At 45.7% G+C, this 16,536-nt stretch overlaps 1 protein-coding gene across 3 annotated transcripts in view; it reads left to right on the top strand.

Annotated features, from left to right (window-relative positions):
- Positions 1-4,065: 4,065 nt before the first annotated feature.
- Positions 4,066-16,536, top strand: part of ADAM23 (ADAM metallopeptidase domain 23) — a 168,318-nt gene continuing 155,847 nt past the window's right edge. For 2 of the 3 annotated variants that reach the window (XM_082690007.1, XM_082690008.1), the window contains exons 1-2: positions 4,067-4,669; positions 5,844-6,061. In XM_082690007.1, coding sequence (XP_082546133.1) covers positions 4,456-4,669; positions 5,844-6,061 — 432 coding nt within the window. In that variant the 5' untranslated portion in view covers positions 4,067-4,455. Of the gene's footprint in view, positions 4,670-5,843; positions 6,062-16,536 lie in introns of all 3 variants that reach the window. The other variant, XM_082690009.1, reaches the window with a different exon arrangement.

Below are 16,536 nucleotides of genomic sequence, written 5' to 3'. Positions count from 1 at the left end.
AGTCATTTCTACTGGTAAGATCAGTATTCACAGCCATTCTAAAAAGAGAAGGAGAAACCTTCCAGAGCGGAATCTGTCTCAGGATCTGCCCCCAGCCAGCTCTGTCAAATGGGAGCTGTGCCACGCCTCATCTGTGTTCTCGTTGTGGCTTCACTCCATGGACCACCCCTTGGCCTCAGTACCAGCCACCAGTTTGCTGCGTGCCTTCTTCGACCTTGGCTTTTTGGCCACATGATTATTCCACTCTACTTGCTCTTGTAAATCTGCTCTGTTCCATCACCCTCTTTTTCTTTTTCTTTTTTTTTTTTTCCAGCTTTCACCCTCCGAGGCCCCTTTTATGTGATTCCTTTATCTGCCTTCTCCCTCAGTCTCAGCCCTTTAGGGGCAGGTGCCTTCCAAATCTAATATTTCTACCTCTTTCTTTTTTTAAAAAAACATTATTTATCTATTTGAGAGAGAGTGAGAGAGCGAGAGAGCGAGAGAAAGCACACGTGAGCAGTGGGGAGAGGGAGAAGCAGGCTCCCTGCTGAGCAGGACCCTGGGATCATGACCTGAGCTGGAGGCAGGTGCTTAACCTACTGAGCTATGTGGGTGCCCCCCACCCCTACGTTTTATGTGCTCCAAACCAGGCCCAGTTTTCTCACTGGTTACAAAGTGGGTCCATTTTTGCCCCTGCAACAGATTATAGCAAAGAGAGGACTTTTGGTGTCTTCCAGCACCGGATGAGCAGAACCATGTTTGTGAGCAGTATGGCTGTTCTTTCTGGGCACTGGTCACACACACCCTTGTTTGTGTTCACTTGGCGTCCACATCCTCTGGAGTAATTTCCTTCCTTTGGACCTTCTGGCCTGTTGCCTTCACCTACAACTGCGGCAGTTTCTCATGTCTGCCACATGGACCTAGGCAGTCCAGTGGTCCCTGATGCCAGTGGATACTGCACACATATCTAACCAGAGATGTCCCAGCACTCAAACTTCTGGTATACTGCTATCTGCATTCGAGTCCAGCTTGCCGAATCCTTCCCTCTCCTGCCTGTGACTTGTCCCTCTACTCAACACACATTCATCAAATGCTGACTCCATTCTGGGTACTATGTCTTAGGCTCTGGGGATCAAGGATGACCAAGATGCAGCCCAGTTAAGCATTTTTTTTTTTTTTTTTGACAGGGGAAGGGTAGTATGCACAAACAGGAATATAGAGCAAAGAAGCAGGTGGCAATTAACAAAGTTATTAAATATCGGGAGAGCACAGAAAGTATTTGGAACAAAACTGTATAACCATAAATATTCCGAGCTACGTAATGAAACTGTTACTAAATCTAACATACTATCTACTTAAAGAATATTTGATTCTGTTTTTAACCTTCCCTTAAATGTATGGTTTAAGGATCAAACCTCTGGTAAATTTTTCTGAGGAATTTACTCTTTCTCTAACTCCCGATCTCATTTGCTGATACATTATCTTGCCTCCAGACATGTCTGCAAACATCCAAGTTCTACAAATAAATGCAGTCATTTGATTACAGTGCAAAAGACAACATCCTGCTTTGTGATAACTCCTGCTCCTTATTTGAAACTGAAATGAGTCCTAATGCTCTTCCCCAAGTACATGGAAGGGTGGCTTAAACTGGTGGGTGTTCAGTTGGTCCAGGTTGACATGTAGCTTTATTTATCGGAATTGGCTTTGAGACGCACTCAATTGCGAGGTAGTCCTTTAAAAAAACAGGATCTCAGCATCTTTCTCCTTTCATTTCCTTTTTTCTTCTCATTCCTTGTATACCTCCTTTCTCCCAAGCCCTTGTTCAAGATTTTACTATTATACATATGTAATATATATATAATTATTGTATTATATATATGTAATATATATAATTATTATATTATATATGTCATTATATCAGATATAAGCCAGGACATGCTTGTCTTGAGACACACCCAAGAACACTGATGTATAAGTAGGAACTATAGGAAAATGGGAGTGTTCACCAGCCTGCTACACTGTGACTACTGCAAGTTACCACACACTTTTGGTTTATTCATTCATGACATATTTTCTGAGAGCTTTCTCTGTGCCACAAATACTATGCTAGGTGCAAGGGACACAAGACTGAGCTAAAAGGAACATTATTGTTGCCTTCATTTGGGGGAAGAAGCATCAGTTACAAGCTTACATTAATAAACGTGTAATAGTTAATATCTTCGCTCTGATACAGAGAGGAAAAAGTAATACTAGTGTTTAACCCCCGCCAGCTCTGTGATCTTTGATCTCTGTATATGTGTCTGCTTTTCTCTCTCCCTTTTGCTATCTCTTTCCTCCCTCCCTCTTCCTTCTTTGTTTAGTGGGGGTTGTTGGGTGGAAAAATTTTCCCATGTACTTCAAAGGTTCCTCTGGCAGGTCTAAGAGGTACATTGACATGAGACAGATTAAAGGAGAAAAATAGATTTAATTTCATACATACAGGAACTCCACATACATGCGAGTTCTAAAGACAGAAAGGTAAAATGAGATATATGTGCTCTCCTGGGCTAAGGAATGGGATGGGTTCTGGGGATTCAGAGGGAAGAGAGCAATTCTCAAGGCAATAAGAGTAAGAGCAGATATTTGGTAATGAGTTGTTTGCACTGCTGTACAAGGGGTCACTCAGGAAAAAAGTTATCCCTGGTAATAAATCTTATTCTGGGAAGGACCGCCAACTTAAATTCTTCTAGGCAGCTAAAGAAGATGCACAACTTTCTCTTGAACCCACCGGTTTTCCAAAATAGTCCACATGCCAAAGTGGCACATTTTGAGAAGACTTGTTCTGACCCTTTTGGTGTGGAGAATATGGCTAACAACACTAAGCCCTGTCATCTCTATGGTGAGATACACACACACACGCACACACACAATTTTTTTCTACTTGTGGAATTCTGGCTCTGCCACAGTATATGTTATAGTCTCCATTTTAAAGACAAATAATGGAGCAAGACAATATTGTCACTTGCTGTCATTGGATGGATGAATAAACAAATGCTTGCATTGTGGGAATTTGGGGGCAGAACTATGCCACAGGCCCTAATTTGAAACCAACCATGGTAGTTAGTGCCTGCTAACTTACCTAACTCAGGGACTTTCGATGTACTTTTTTTTTTTTTTTTCTAGCAGCAAGAGAAAAAGCTCCTCCTTTCTTTGCAGAAGTTAGGACTAGATCTCAAAATTTGAAATGTGTCCTCTCCAATGCATATCCACCCACATGGTTCTCAAACGATGGATTTGCCCAAATAGCTGCCACACACTTAGTTTCTAATCTCCGCATTTCTTGCCTACAGAATTTCTGAGTCTTCCCAGATAAACCCAGTCACGCTTTCTGAACTTTTGAGCAAACATCTTCTGGTAATTTCTGCTTTCTGCAAAACCCCTAGGCACAGGCACAGGGGACAGGCGGGGGAGGAGCTCCCCAGCTCTGGGGATTCCTGCGCAGGAGGTCTGGCTCTCTGCGAAGCAGCCCAGCTCAGCGCGCCCTCCGGCCCCCGCCAGCCTGCAGCCAGCAAACGTGCCTCAAAGCCCTCACTTCACCCGCTAGGAGTGAGCTGAGTGAGAAGCAGCGCTATTTTTACCTCTCTGGACGCAATCCTTTATATTTATTTGAAGAAAGGACATAAAAGATTAAGAAGGAAATGCTTGGCCTTACTTTCTCCCGGAGGAGGGGGTTGGAGTAGGAGGGGGAGTGGAGTATGTAAGATTTGCGGTGGTAGAAGTAGGTAGATTTCTCTGGCTGGTTGTTTTCTCCAGAGCATCTTTGTCTCTGGCCAGGAAACCCTCTCATTCTTTTTCTTCCCCTCTGGCTAATCTCTGATTGCCAGCCTTCCTCCTCTCCTGCCCCCACCTCTGAAGATGCCACCGTCACCTCTGATGCTGCCTGGGATGCTGCATCACTCTGCTGCTTCCCCCCTTCGCTCCCCCCGCCCCCCCTTCCCTCCACGATAAAGCATGCGCAATGCGTCCTGTGCCTGGCAATAGCAACAGCATCAGTATCAGCATCAGCATCAGCATCAGCATCAGGACCCGAAGGCGCGCTCGGGCGCGCTCTCGAGGGCGGGGCGCACGCCCGCTCCGCGCGCCCCCGCGCCGCTCGCTCTCACGCGCCGTCTCAGCGTCCTCAGCCCCAGCAGCAGCCCCCGCAGTCGCTGGAGCGGCCGCGCCCGCCGCAGGGAGGGAGGAGCATCTGGGGAGGCTCCAAGTTGGCGGAGCGACTAGGACCCCCGGACTCTTCAGCGGCCGCCCGGGAGGGGCTGAGAGGCGAGCAGGGGAGGGGGCGCCGCCGAGCCTCTAGTCCCGAGCCCCGAGCCCCGACCCCTTGCCCGCGGCCGCACCATGCGCGCCGGGTCGGCGTGATCGGCTCCGCCCGCAGCCTCCCCGCAGCCTAGCCCGGCGCTCTCGCCCGCCACACTGAGCGGCGCCCGGGAGCTATGAGCCATGAAGCCGCCCGGCAGCAGCTCCCTGCGGCCGCCCCTGGCGGGGTACAGCCTTTCCCGAGCCTCTCGCGGCCCCTCCGGCGGCCCCGCCGGCCCGGCGCCTCTCCGCGCCCTGGCCCGCGCGCCGCCCTGCCGCCTGCTCCTCGTCCTTCTTCTGCTGCCTCCTCTCGCCACCTCGTCCCGGCCCCGGGCCTGGGGGACTGCTGCGCCCAGCGGTGGGTATGGCCCCGGTGCCCTTTGCATTGCCTTGCCCGCGGGGCCCTGCAGAGGAAAGCGAAGGGCACGCGGGTCCGTGCGCTCCGGACACGTCCCGGGCTCGGCCTTTCCCAGCCACCCTGCCTGCCTCTCCACCCCGCTTTCCCCAAGCCCCGGTTCATGCCAGTTCACTTTCTGAAGTCCATTTCTGTTGCATTCACTAAAAACCCGTTCCAATGACTGCCGGTTCCACTGGAAGGTATTTAGTGGATGCGGGGTCCCTCAGCGATCTCTGCAACTTGGCAGAGGGGAAACCAGTGGCCGGGAAATGCAGCGAGGGAGCAAGTTGCTTCTTGGGTGGAGAGCCTGAATGCGAATGCGGGAGGACCTAATGATAATTAGGGGTAATGTGTTGTTTCCTCAAATCGCCTACTGGGTTTATTCACTGCCGTAGGAATTAAGGTGGGGGAGGGAAACTTTGGAGGTATAAACCTTTGGTTTGTAATTCTCAAAATGCTTGTCATTATAATGAACAGTTAAGATAAAATGATAGTCAATACATTGATGATTGGAAATCACTGGAAGCAGAGAGCTGGCCTTGGCAGAAAAATAAGGAATTGGAAAGCTGCCAGGATCTCCTTCCCTCTATGGCAAAAGATTTTTGCTCATCTCAAAGTTTAAAGCAAAAGGAGTTGCCTGTTTTGTTTAATAAATCAATTAACAACCCATATCCATGAATTCAGCACTCAAGTTACCTCAGGAGCGAGAGTTCTTAGCTCTCGGATGGGATGCTCCTAGTCAGAGTCCCATGGAGCTCCTGTAGACTTAGAGAAGGGGTGGAGATGAGGGTCAGAACCTCTGGGCATGTTCATTTAATGTCTTCTTCAAGTCCATGCTGCCCACCACCCCCATCCCCCATATTTAGAAGTATAAGACTGGTTAGAAATGTACATATAAAAGACAAATAAAAAGAAATAGTACATTACTGTCTAAGCCTCATTGGCTGTTAACCTATCCAGGCCATTTCACTGTTGCGGTAACTTGCTTTGCTGTTTCTCTACTTCTTACCTGCTTATACACAGAGAACTTTGTTTTTGCAATTAATGGAAAAACACATCGTCGCACTTATGTACTTAAAGGGTATATGTGTGTATTTGTGTATCTTTGTGCGCTCCCTCTACCTCCTCCCCCCAGCTCCGCATTGGAATGAAACTGCAGAAAAAAATTTGGGAGTCCTGGCAGATAAAGACAGCACATTGCAACAGCATAACAGCAGTAATATCAGTTACAGCAATGCAATGCAGAAAGAAATCACATTGCCTTCAAGACTCATCTATTACATCAACCAAGACTCAGAAAGTCCTTATCATGTTCTGGACACAAAGACAAGACACCAGCAAAAACATAACCAGGTAGGCATGGGTCTGGAGCTGCCATGAAGGAGTTTTCCTTTGAATTGATTTTCTGCCAGAATCTGATGTCACAGATTTTACTGCAGCATTTTATTGGTAAATCAATTAATATTACGGTAGGGAAGAAACTGGAGGAAATAAACCTGGGATCTCCTGTGCCAGGATTGCTGTTGTTTGTTTTTTTCTCTCTGACTCTCCTGTGGAACTTAAATTTTCTCATGGCTTTTAAAATTCCTAGCTGGAATGTGGTTCAGGTGTCTTTCAGTTGCATTGGGCACTGAGCAGGAGTTGAGTGAGCATGTTGATGGTCCTGACTTATATCTGTGAGGCTTTATATAAGGGTGCAGTGTTCTTCCTCCCATGATGAAAACTGCTTTCAGGTCGCACACACAAGATTGCTGTAACAGGCTGTTTGCAGATTCCCTATCAGTTCCTCACTTAGAAATTGAGTGTTTAAATTTAATTTTAAATTTCTTTAATTGATCAGTAGGAAATAATGCTCTTTTTTTTTTTTTTTTCCTGATGTGTTTTCAGTAGGCAAACAATTTGACATTTGAAAAGATAATGGCAAACTGTGTAAATAATGTAGAGACCAGTTGGGGCCAGCATAGTCTTTCAGGACTTTATCTGCATTCATTGCAAGTGGTTGCTTTACTTTGAAGATGGTTCAGAAAGTGGCACTGATTTTTAAAAAGGCATTCAATGGAAGATGAAGGGGCTTCATGTTCAAAGAGTTTGAAGGATCTTTTTGTCTTGCTTACTGTTCTTTATTTGAGTTAGTAGTATTTTGGACAGATTTACACAATAGGTCAATCATCAGTGCCTCTTTTCTTCATCAGGACCAGAGAATAGAGTCTGTATGTCAAGAATTTACTCTGGGCTAAACCTGTCCAATGGTGAAAAGTACTGTCTAAGATCTAGAATTTAAGAGAAATATCTGTGGTTTATATCACTGTTTTTGTTAGTCTTCTGAAATATAGATAAGTTGTAATGGTATTTACTCCCATTTTGCAAATGGGAAATTAGAAATTTAAGGCTCTTGGGTGTGTTTCCCAAGATTGTAAAACAGCTAATATGAAGTTCAAGAAGCCCGAGTATTTCACTTTTATTATTTTCTACAAGTCAGGTTTCTGAGAAAATGCTTCCTTTGTATTGACTATTATTGGAGCAGTTAATTTTGTTTCATAGTATTATGAAGTGGCTGTTACCCATCTATGACATCAGCTCCTACGTAACTTCATGGGTTGACTCCTGGATCCTGCCTGCCCATTTGTCTTGTCGATAGGAGGAGTGGGTGGTGACTTTAAGGAGGAAGAATTGAAAAGCCTTTTGATAAATGCATTGGGACCCATTTTATGGCTTTCCTAATTAAGGAGATCTTCTACCGTTGAATGGCAGGTTCTCAAACCCCAGTGCCTTTGCATTAGGTGCTGGAGGAATAAAAAACAAACAAAACCAAAAACTTCCTTAAAGCCCATTCAAAGAATGTTCAAGCCCTCCTGAGCTGAGACTAAAAAAAAAAAAATCTCAGTGGAATATTTTTATAACTCAAATTGTGGAGGCAATGGCTGATGCCTGCCTACTGGTGGAAAGTTACGTGGTTTGTTGGGTGGAACATGGTTTGACTACTCTACACTTAATTTTTATGGTAATAAGTTTTGTTAAACTTTCTCCTGCCACTCATATAAATGTCTCACTGTGAAACACATACTTGCAGTTGAAATGATTCTTCTCCATTTCCACCCTCCATGGGGAGGGGGGGCTGTTCTTTTATCTCAGAAAAACAATGTTTACATGGAAGTGATATATGAGAGCATTTTTCTCCTTTTCTTATGAGTTTAATTGAACAAACAATTGTTGCACATTTGTGCAAAGGAGTAAGCTAAAGATTCAGAGATAAGAGATAAGGAGTACAAGGATGAACAAGACATGGTCTGTCCTTCAGGTGACACAAAAATGAGATAAGCAAGATTCTAAAAGGTGCTTCCATACAGGTATAAACAGTATCTTGTCAGGATGCCCTGAAATTTCCCTTTGTATTGTGATTTCCTTTTTTTGGTTGTTTTTGTTTTTTTGTTTTGTTTTGTTTTTAAGCCTCTCTTGAACTAGTTGACAAAAAGTATGCCATATGTTTTCTGCTGTATCTTAGGATGACTTGCCTAATAATAGTGATGAGAGATACTTGTCGGTTTAGCTGCTTTACAAATGTTTCAACAAGAGAGAATCTATAGAATTTCGTCATTTTTGGTTTTATAAAAGAAGTTTTGATTTTAATATCTGTGTATTAGGTACCCTTTTTCCTCTCCTGATTTCATTGCACTCCAGCACATTTTAATGAATGCCTTAGAAATGCTGAATCACTGTGCCATTCTCCTGGATCCTTAGATTGGGGGGTAGAGGTGAAGGGAGAAGTTCCCAGATCTAGGTTGCAAGGCAGGACTTTGTATTTATTTCATAAATATTCAGGGTTGATCGGTCCTTATTACTTTACAGCTGTGAAAGTGAAAATGTTATTAACTCTTTCAAAATTTGTGAGTTTAAAAACAGATTGTGCAGAGCACCTATGTAATACCAGTGTTTCTGAAAATCTGAAAGTTCTCTTTGTCAGAGATTGTCAGGAACCTTTTTATCTCTAGGCAGGGTGATGTATAACTTACTGTCCAAATAGTCACTGTGGAGAGTGACAGTAAGCATGCTTAATAATCCTGCTGGGATAATAGGCATAAACCAAGATGCTCCATTGCAGATGGGGCATGTGGTCACCTCGGAGCTAGATGGTTGTGTTCCTTGAGTTTTGGAGCTTACCGCAATTCAGGTTTCTTTGTAGACAGTTTTGTTTACTGATGAATTATTGTAATTTTTTTTTAACTTGCTGGGAAGTCAGTTTACCACCTTGTAGATGTATAAGGATATGAAATGGAAAAATTCAGTTTTATTTTGTTACCAAGACTTGTCTTTTTTATGTGTAGAGATTTGTATAAGCAAAAATGGAAATTTATGATTGCTGAATGTAAGCATTTTTGAACCACTAATGCAATGTGTTAATGCAGTGGGCCATACATTTTAAAAAGAGGGAGAGACAATTTAGATTTATTCATTTATTCATTCACTCATTCATTCATCCATTCAGAGATAATCCTATGAGGTCTGTTTCTAAGGAAGTTAATGAGCTTGTAGTGGAGGAAAAATAATTTTCCTTTGACCCTTCTAAATTCTTGGCTGAACCTGCACCGTGCAATAAAAGATTAACAGGAGGAAAACAAACAGAAGTTTCTAACGTGTATCTCCTCTATTTACTTGGGAGAGACCCAGGAAAACTGAGTCTCTCTCCAGAAAGGCCCACAACACTAGTTTAGATAACATCTCCAGCTAGAGACAAAAGAAGATGTTGGGGTGAGAGGTGGGGGCCCAGGTGTGGGAGGCTGTCAGGAAAAGCACCCTAAGCAATGGCAAGGTAAGTCTTCGCCTTCTCCACTGATGAGAGTTCCTAGAGATTTAGAATCATTGTCTTCTTGATAGAGAGAGAGAGTGAGCGAAATAGAGAGACCCTTACAAATGGAGATTTCTTATAAAATGTAAATGACTCTTACAGAAGGACTTCTACTCCTGTTTTCAAAACTTCTCCTGTGTCGGCTGTTTCTTAGAAATAATCAGCCTAAAATAATCCTTATGCCAAAGAAGCATATTTTAGGATGGTATATTCTCTCCCCCTCAAACCTTTTCCTGAAACTTTTCTTTAGTCAAAAATTACTTGCTTTGCATCCTACTCCCTTAGGATTCTTTTCTCTTCCTGTAGGGAAGGGATGGAAGACGTACCCTATCCACAGCACGGGGTCTAGGAAAGACAGAAGTCATCTCCTTTGACTTTAGTTGCCCTGCACACAGAGCTTCCCTACTGTGCGGGTGGGGGGGGGATGACGAATTAATTAATTCTTAATTAATTAAGACAATTCTTAATTCTTTTTTTTTTAAAGATTTTATTTATTTGACAGACAGATCACAAGTAGGCAGAGAAGCAGGCAGAGAGAGAGAGAGAGAGAGAGGAGGAAGCAGGCTCCCTGCTAAGCAGAGAGCCCCTATGTGGGGCTCGATCCCAGGACCCCAGGATCATAGGGGTAGACCTGAGCCGAAAGCAGAGGCTTTAACCCACTGAGCCACCCAGGCGCCCCAATTCTTAATTCTTAATGGAATTAAGAATATGCAGATTATGACCTGCAGAATGAGGGCGCACCAACCACCTGAATAGGGATCCTTTAGTACCTGAGCGGTCCTCCACCCCAGGTCGTGGATGAACAGGAGATAGAGAGCAGAGTAGCAAACTCCTACCACTTATGAGGCGGTTGCAGCTGAGGTTTTTAACTTTTCCAGGTCTTACCTCCTAAGTGGCTATTTTAAAGATACTTATTTATTTTAGAGAGAGAAAGTGAATGAGTTGCGGGGGGGCAGAGGGAGAGGGAAAGAGAAACTCAAGCAGACTCCCAGATTGAGTATGTGGCTCCATCTCACGACCCGGAGATCATGACCCGAGCCAAAAGCAAGAGTTAGATACCCAACCGACTGAGCCACTGAGGTGCCCCTAAAGATTTTTATTTATTTATTTAATTATTTTTATTTTTAAGTAATCTCTGCACCCAAAGTGAGGCTTGAACTCACAACCCCGAGATTGAGAGTCATCTGTTCCACTGACTGAGCCAGCCAGGCACCCCCTCAGTGGTTATTTTAAAAGGTGCTCCGGGAAAAGCAAAGCAGGAACTAAGCGTGGGAATCCTAAACTCAAGGTCTTATCTAAATATTTGTCCAGACTCTGGGTGTGAGTTTGCTTATCATGCTGAAAAACGCCTAAGCAGCGACTCAGAAACAACAAAAAAATGTTATTTTTCTCATCCCAGTTGATCCGGTGTTAAATCTTTAGGATATTAAACTTGAGGGAAAATTCTAGGCACTGTCAGGATGGTGGATAGTGAAAACCACTGTCAGAGTTTTGGTCACCCAGCACATAAAACATCTGAGCAGAGCAAAAATGCCAGTCTGCAATATCAGCGGACAAATGAAGGTTCGAAATCCTGTCCATTAACCATTCCCTTCTTTTGTTGAGATCTGGCCAAGAAAATAAAGCCCTTGGGTAGGGTTAAGGTAGTTGTTCAGTTACAGACTTGGGTGAGGTTATGAAACACGTGTTGGGCTGTCTTTCATAAGTTTCTCTGAATTTGTCCAGAATTATCAGTATACATGCAGCAGGTGGTCCCCTTTACAGCGCATATACCTTCCTTGGCCAGTAAGTAATCTGAGGCTAAACGGTTACCCCAAACCGTCTCTGCTCAAGAACCACGTTGTCACTGCATTAAAATTAGGCTTTGGGGCACCTGGGTGGCTCAGTGGGTTAAAGCCTCTGCCTTCGGGTCAGGTCATGATCCCAGGGTCCTGGGATCGAGCCCCGCATCGGGCTCTCTGCTCTGAGCCTGCTTCCTCCTCTTTCTCTGCCTGCCTCTCTGCCTACTTGTGATTTCTGTCTGATAAATAAATAAAATCTTAAAAAAAAAATTAGGCTTTGCTGTAGGAGCCTAGTGTTTTCTGGCAGGGTGGCTGACAGGCTGGTGTTTACCTCAGTCATTTGCTTTTGGGTGCCTAATGCAACGGCGCCTAGCTCTCAGTCCTTGTGATGGTTAGTACCATGTCTGCGCCTGACAAAATGTGGGTGAATGCTGTACACTTTTGATGTCAGGGAGGCAGAAAGACAAAGTAAGGTTTCCATCCAGTGGTTTGAAAGGGTAGTCCCAGGGAGACTAAAGACAGATGGGATTTCCCAGAGGCCAGCGGGCATGCAAATGCGTTGGAAGTGGAGGGAAAGAGAAGTGCATATACGGAGAACCACGTCTGTGTGAGATGCCTCAGGGCCTTAAGCCCACAGTGGACATCAACTGCTTGATCAGGGTACCTGGAATAAGTTGAGGTTTCCCCTGAATGGCGGGGCCTTGAAGCCCAAGACCATGGATATCGTGTTCCCGGGGACACAGTCTGGTTCGTATTCATCCACAGGGCACTGGTACCCGGGGAGAAAGGGAGGATTGGAAAAGGACGTGTGAGGGCTCCTGCCAGGTGCCACATGCTGCCTTGCAAAGTGTCCCACATGGGAGAAGCTGAGCACTGCACAGAGCTGCAGGACAGGCTACAGGGACCGGTAAAGTGGCTTCTGTGGCCAAATGGGGGCGGAGTCAATAAATCAGCTGTGTAGACCGCTAATGGGAAAGAGCCTTTGTGGAGTCCAGTGACATGCCCAGCAGTTACAGCGGCCCTTCAAAGTGAGCTTTACCTTCTGCCCATTGTATAACAGTATTAAGACTATTGGAGGGCTTGAATGGGAGCTGTGAGTGGGGGCTGTAGAGAGGTACCCTCTAAGTGTACATCTTCCAGAGGGTGTAGAGGGGTCTGCGGTGACAGCGGCAGGATCTGCAGCCGGGAAGGGGTCCTCTCAGTGGAAATTAACTTCACAGACTCCCAGGAGGATGCATAGTGTGGGCCGATCTAATGGGTGTGGTGAAGGCAAGCATCTGAGCGAAGGGTTTAAAAGGGCCTCCAGAAGGGTGTGAGATGTCCACATACCTTGGCCTTCCCAAGGTCAAAGGTGCAACAGACAACAATTTGGCAGCCACAACTTCGCCTCACACCTGAGCAGCAAGCATAGTGATAAGCAAAGGGTTTGGGGTAAACATACAGTTAAGTGTGAAATGTCGCTCAAAGGGGTCAGTGGCAGGGAATTCATATAAACAGGTATCTGGTTCAGCAACCAAGTCCTGGGAAGTGCTTGCCCTCAGCAGCTGCTGCGACTTCCTGGGTTTCATCTCTGCTATAGTGGAATGTTGCAGTGTTTGGGATGAGGTTGCAGGTTTGGGCATTGTCACCTCCAGCATTGTCACAGGTGGAGGGAACCATCTGGAGATGGGTGCCCCTCTCAGGAGGGGAACTGAAGGGTCAAGGGGTCTAGTAAGGTTGCATATATTTGGGGTGCCCAGATTAAGTTCTGCTTGAACCATCAGGAGCATTTATTGGTATCACAAATTCTCAATAAATTTTGGGGATCCCTGGGGTGCACCTCATAAATAATGAGGCAGTACTGTTCTCTAAGGAGGTCTCCATCCATAGATAGTAAGGGTTGGAGGGGCACCTGGGTGGTTCATTCAGTTAAGTGTCTGACTCTTGGGTTTTGGCTCAGGTTGTGATCTGAGGGTGTGAGATCAAGCCCCGCATTGGGCTCTGCACTCAGCGTGGAGTCTGCTTTTCTCTCTTTCCTTCTCCCTCTACCCCTCCTGCTCATGGATGCTTTCTCATTTAATAAACAAACAAACCTTTAAAAAAAATAGTAAGGGTTGGAGGCACCTATGTAGCTTGGTTTAAAGAAAATTTAGTTATATATGCTCCTGACAACTTAACGTTTGGCTCTATATTACTAGAGAAGTGTCTGAACTACATAAGCCAGTCAGCCAATTAGGTTTGAAATTAGGGCCATGTCCTGATCAGTGCCCAGAGGTCAGGATGCCGTTGAGTATGTACGCAAGGCTGGTGGGCTTTAATAAAGCTAGAATCCATACCTAGAAGCTTTTGAGTACAGCCCCTCTAAGGGCTGGCTTCCAAGTCTTGCTGTCCACCCCCCGATGCCGCACTAGGGTGCAAGTGAGCGAGTGCTGTATGGTCCAGCAACTTTCTCTGGGTGGAAGAGAAGCCCCGTGATCCAGGTGGCACACAAGGCGCAGAGTAAGGCCAGCAGTAGTGAGCATCTGTATTTTATCATTGTGCACCTGTCCATTGACTGCCCCATAGTAAAGATTTATTGTCGGTCAACAGTTCAGGGGTAGCTTCCTTCAAAGTGCGGCAGGGCCGAGTGGTGTAATTGTATCGCCATGCTGTCATCTTCTGATGTTGCTGGTGTCAACCAGCCTGAGTGCCTCTTGCCCTTGTAGAGCTCCACACCATCCCTTCTGTGGGTCCAGTTGCAATTATTTTTACTTCCTTTGGGGAGGTATGGTTAGGAGAAATGAACCATCCAATAAAGCCACTATACATTGGACTTTCAGGAGGAATTTGCATATCAAGCTTGTAAGTGTGCGCCAGGAGCAGTATGGCGGGTCTGTGTTTTTCTAATGGGCCAGGACTATGACTAGGGTGTTATAGCTGACCACTTGTCCCTGATTAGGTCATCAATGAGTACTGGAAGGAGAGATGATCAACATTTTAAATCTGTAAAGAGACTCAAAAACAGTTGTGGAAAATGTAGATAATATTGTCCTGTAAAATGAAAGCATCAGATTCCCCCTTGATCACAATCACAGGCAGCATGGCCCAATGAGTCCACTTGGTGTGAGGATCATGGTGGCCATGTGGCCTAGAGTCTAAAGTGGTAAATGCCCCTGGCAGCCAGAAAGCCCATTTAGGAGTCTGATTACCGCCTTGTAACATAAGGAGCAACTTGAGAGATGAAAGTACCACTGCAGCCCTGTAGGAGAGCCCAGAGCTAGCCCAGTGCTCTGATTCACGAGAAGTCAATGAAATCCTTGATCTGAGTCAATGATGTCTGTAGGGATGAATGAGACAGGATGTATTTAGAAAAGAAAGAGATTATCTGCTCCATAGCGATGTTCCTGGTGGGTGTAGCAAGCAATAGGCCAGTAAAGGGATCCACACATGCGGTTGTAAAGTGGATAGTGCCCACTGATAGAGGAAATGGCCCCAGTGAAAGCCACCTATCAGAGACTACAAGGGCATAGACTTGAAGCATGACAGGACAGTGTGCAGTGTGGTTTGGGAGCATAATTTGCTCAGAATAAGCAGAATGCCCTATGGTGGGTCCAGGTCACTGGGGCAGCAGCTCCCCCATAAGCTAAAGAGAATATGGGACCATTTGGCCAGGGAATAAGGAGCAGGGAAGTGGTGACTAAGAAAGGTCAGAATGGTAGAGCCAAGGATTGATTGATGCATGTGTGCGGAAGGCCAGAGGAGGGCTGTGGTTCGGTGGTTCAGTGGTTTGGTGGTGGCGGTGGTGGGTGGAGCAACGGAGGCTTTGGTTGAGAATTGGTGGCAGAGAGCCCCAACTGGTGGTGACCTGGATTTGCACCAGGCCTGCCACTTTCAGGTAAAGGTAGTCCCTGGAATCATAGCCTTTGAATGTGCTGAAAGGCAGTAACCTTAACTATAACTAGTGCCTGGCCAGTGTCTCTTCAAATTGGGGCAGCCCGAATGGCATGGTGTTGAATGAGAATATTATTCTGCTGCCGTTGGCTTGATCAATAACTTTATTCTGTTAGCAACTTCCCATGAGTCAGTAAAAATATGGACAAGAGGCTTGTCATGGGCAGTGGTGCTCTGCACAACCGTTTGTATTGCTACAAGCTCAGTGAGCTGCACTAACTCAATTGGCCATCTTTGATAAACATGGTGCCACTGGCAAAATGGTACACTGGCAAAATGGTACACTGCTGCTCTCCAGTGGGCTCCACTGGGTACAGTGATGGTGCTCCACTGGGTACGGTGATGGTGCCGCCATTGGGAAAATACACAGACTCTCCTTCTCATTCCATCAGCTCTTTCAGGGGCTACCAGAGACTTAGGCAATGAAGACATTGTCCATCAGTTCTTCAAGGTCTGTGGGCAGGGGACTGAGGAGTGGGAAAGCCATATCCTCCTGTAATTTGGAAAGAAACATCACATCGGGTTTAGCCTGTTCCTGAAGGTACCATGCCCATTTTATCAAAGAGGCATTTGTCGCTGTGTGAGCCATCGTCGGGAAGTATCCCTTGTCCATAGCATGATGGTAAGTTGGGTACACAGGTGAATAGGCTCCATTACCACGAAGGCCTCTGTTTCTAAGAAAGGCAATAAGTGAACAAAATTGATGTTCTAAGGGGGCAGTGAGCAGCTATGAAGGGCAGCTGTACAGTGCAGAAGCCCGTAAGGCAGCTAGGAGGTGCCATGTTTAGTCCATGGGTAGAATCCGAGATGCATAGTGCATGGTGGCCAGTGCCTCAACCCATGGGGATCTGGAGGTCAACTGATGGACTTGATCTTTATGTCAGCTGTAAGGCTGTTGAGTCCCCCCCCCCCCCAATGTGGAGGATTTGCATGTGGTTGCGTAAATGTATTTAAAAATGATGGGTAAGCATGGTATGTGTTGTTTTCAAAATATGACATGTTGAGCTTGCTATAGTTTGGTGGGGGGGCCGGATAGTTACCAACTGATGTTTAACCACAAGTGGAATTTTCCAGGCTTTAGAGGACCAATAAATACTCAGAAACTACACAGTTGTGGCTGGCTCTTGAATCTTAAGTGGGGCAGTAGCCCACCCTATGTTGTAGGTGGATCACCAGCCTTGTTGGGGCCTCTCTCACCCCATCCTCTGAGGGGCCGTGCATTAGAAGGTCATCAATCCAGCACCACATAGTGCAAGCAGACCATTGTAAGGGTATTCAGGTCTTGCTGGCAAAGA

This window comes from Mustela nivalis (genome assembly GCF_964662115.1).
Source record: "Mustela nivalis genome assembly, chromosome: 11".
Lineage (NCBI taxonomy): Eukaryota > Metazoa > Chordata > Mammalia > Carnivora > Mustelidae > Mustela > Mustela nivalis.
This window is presented reverse-complemented; position numbering and strand designations above follow the sequence as displayed.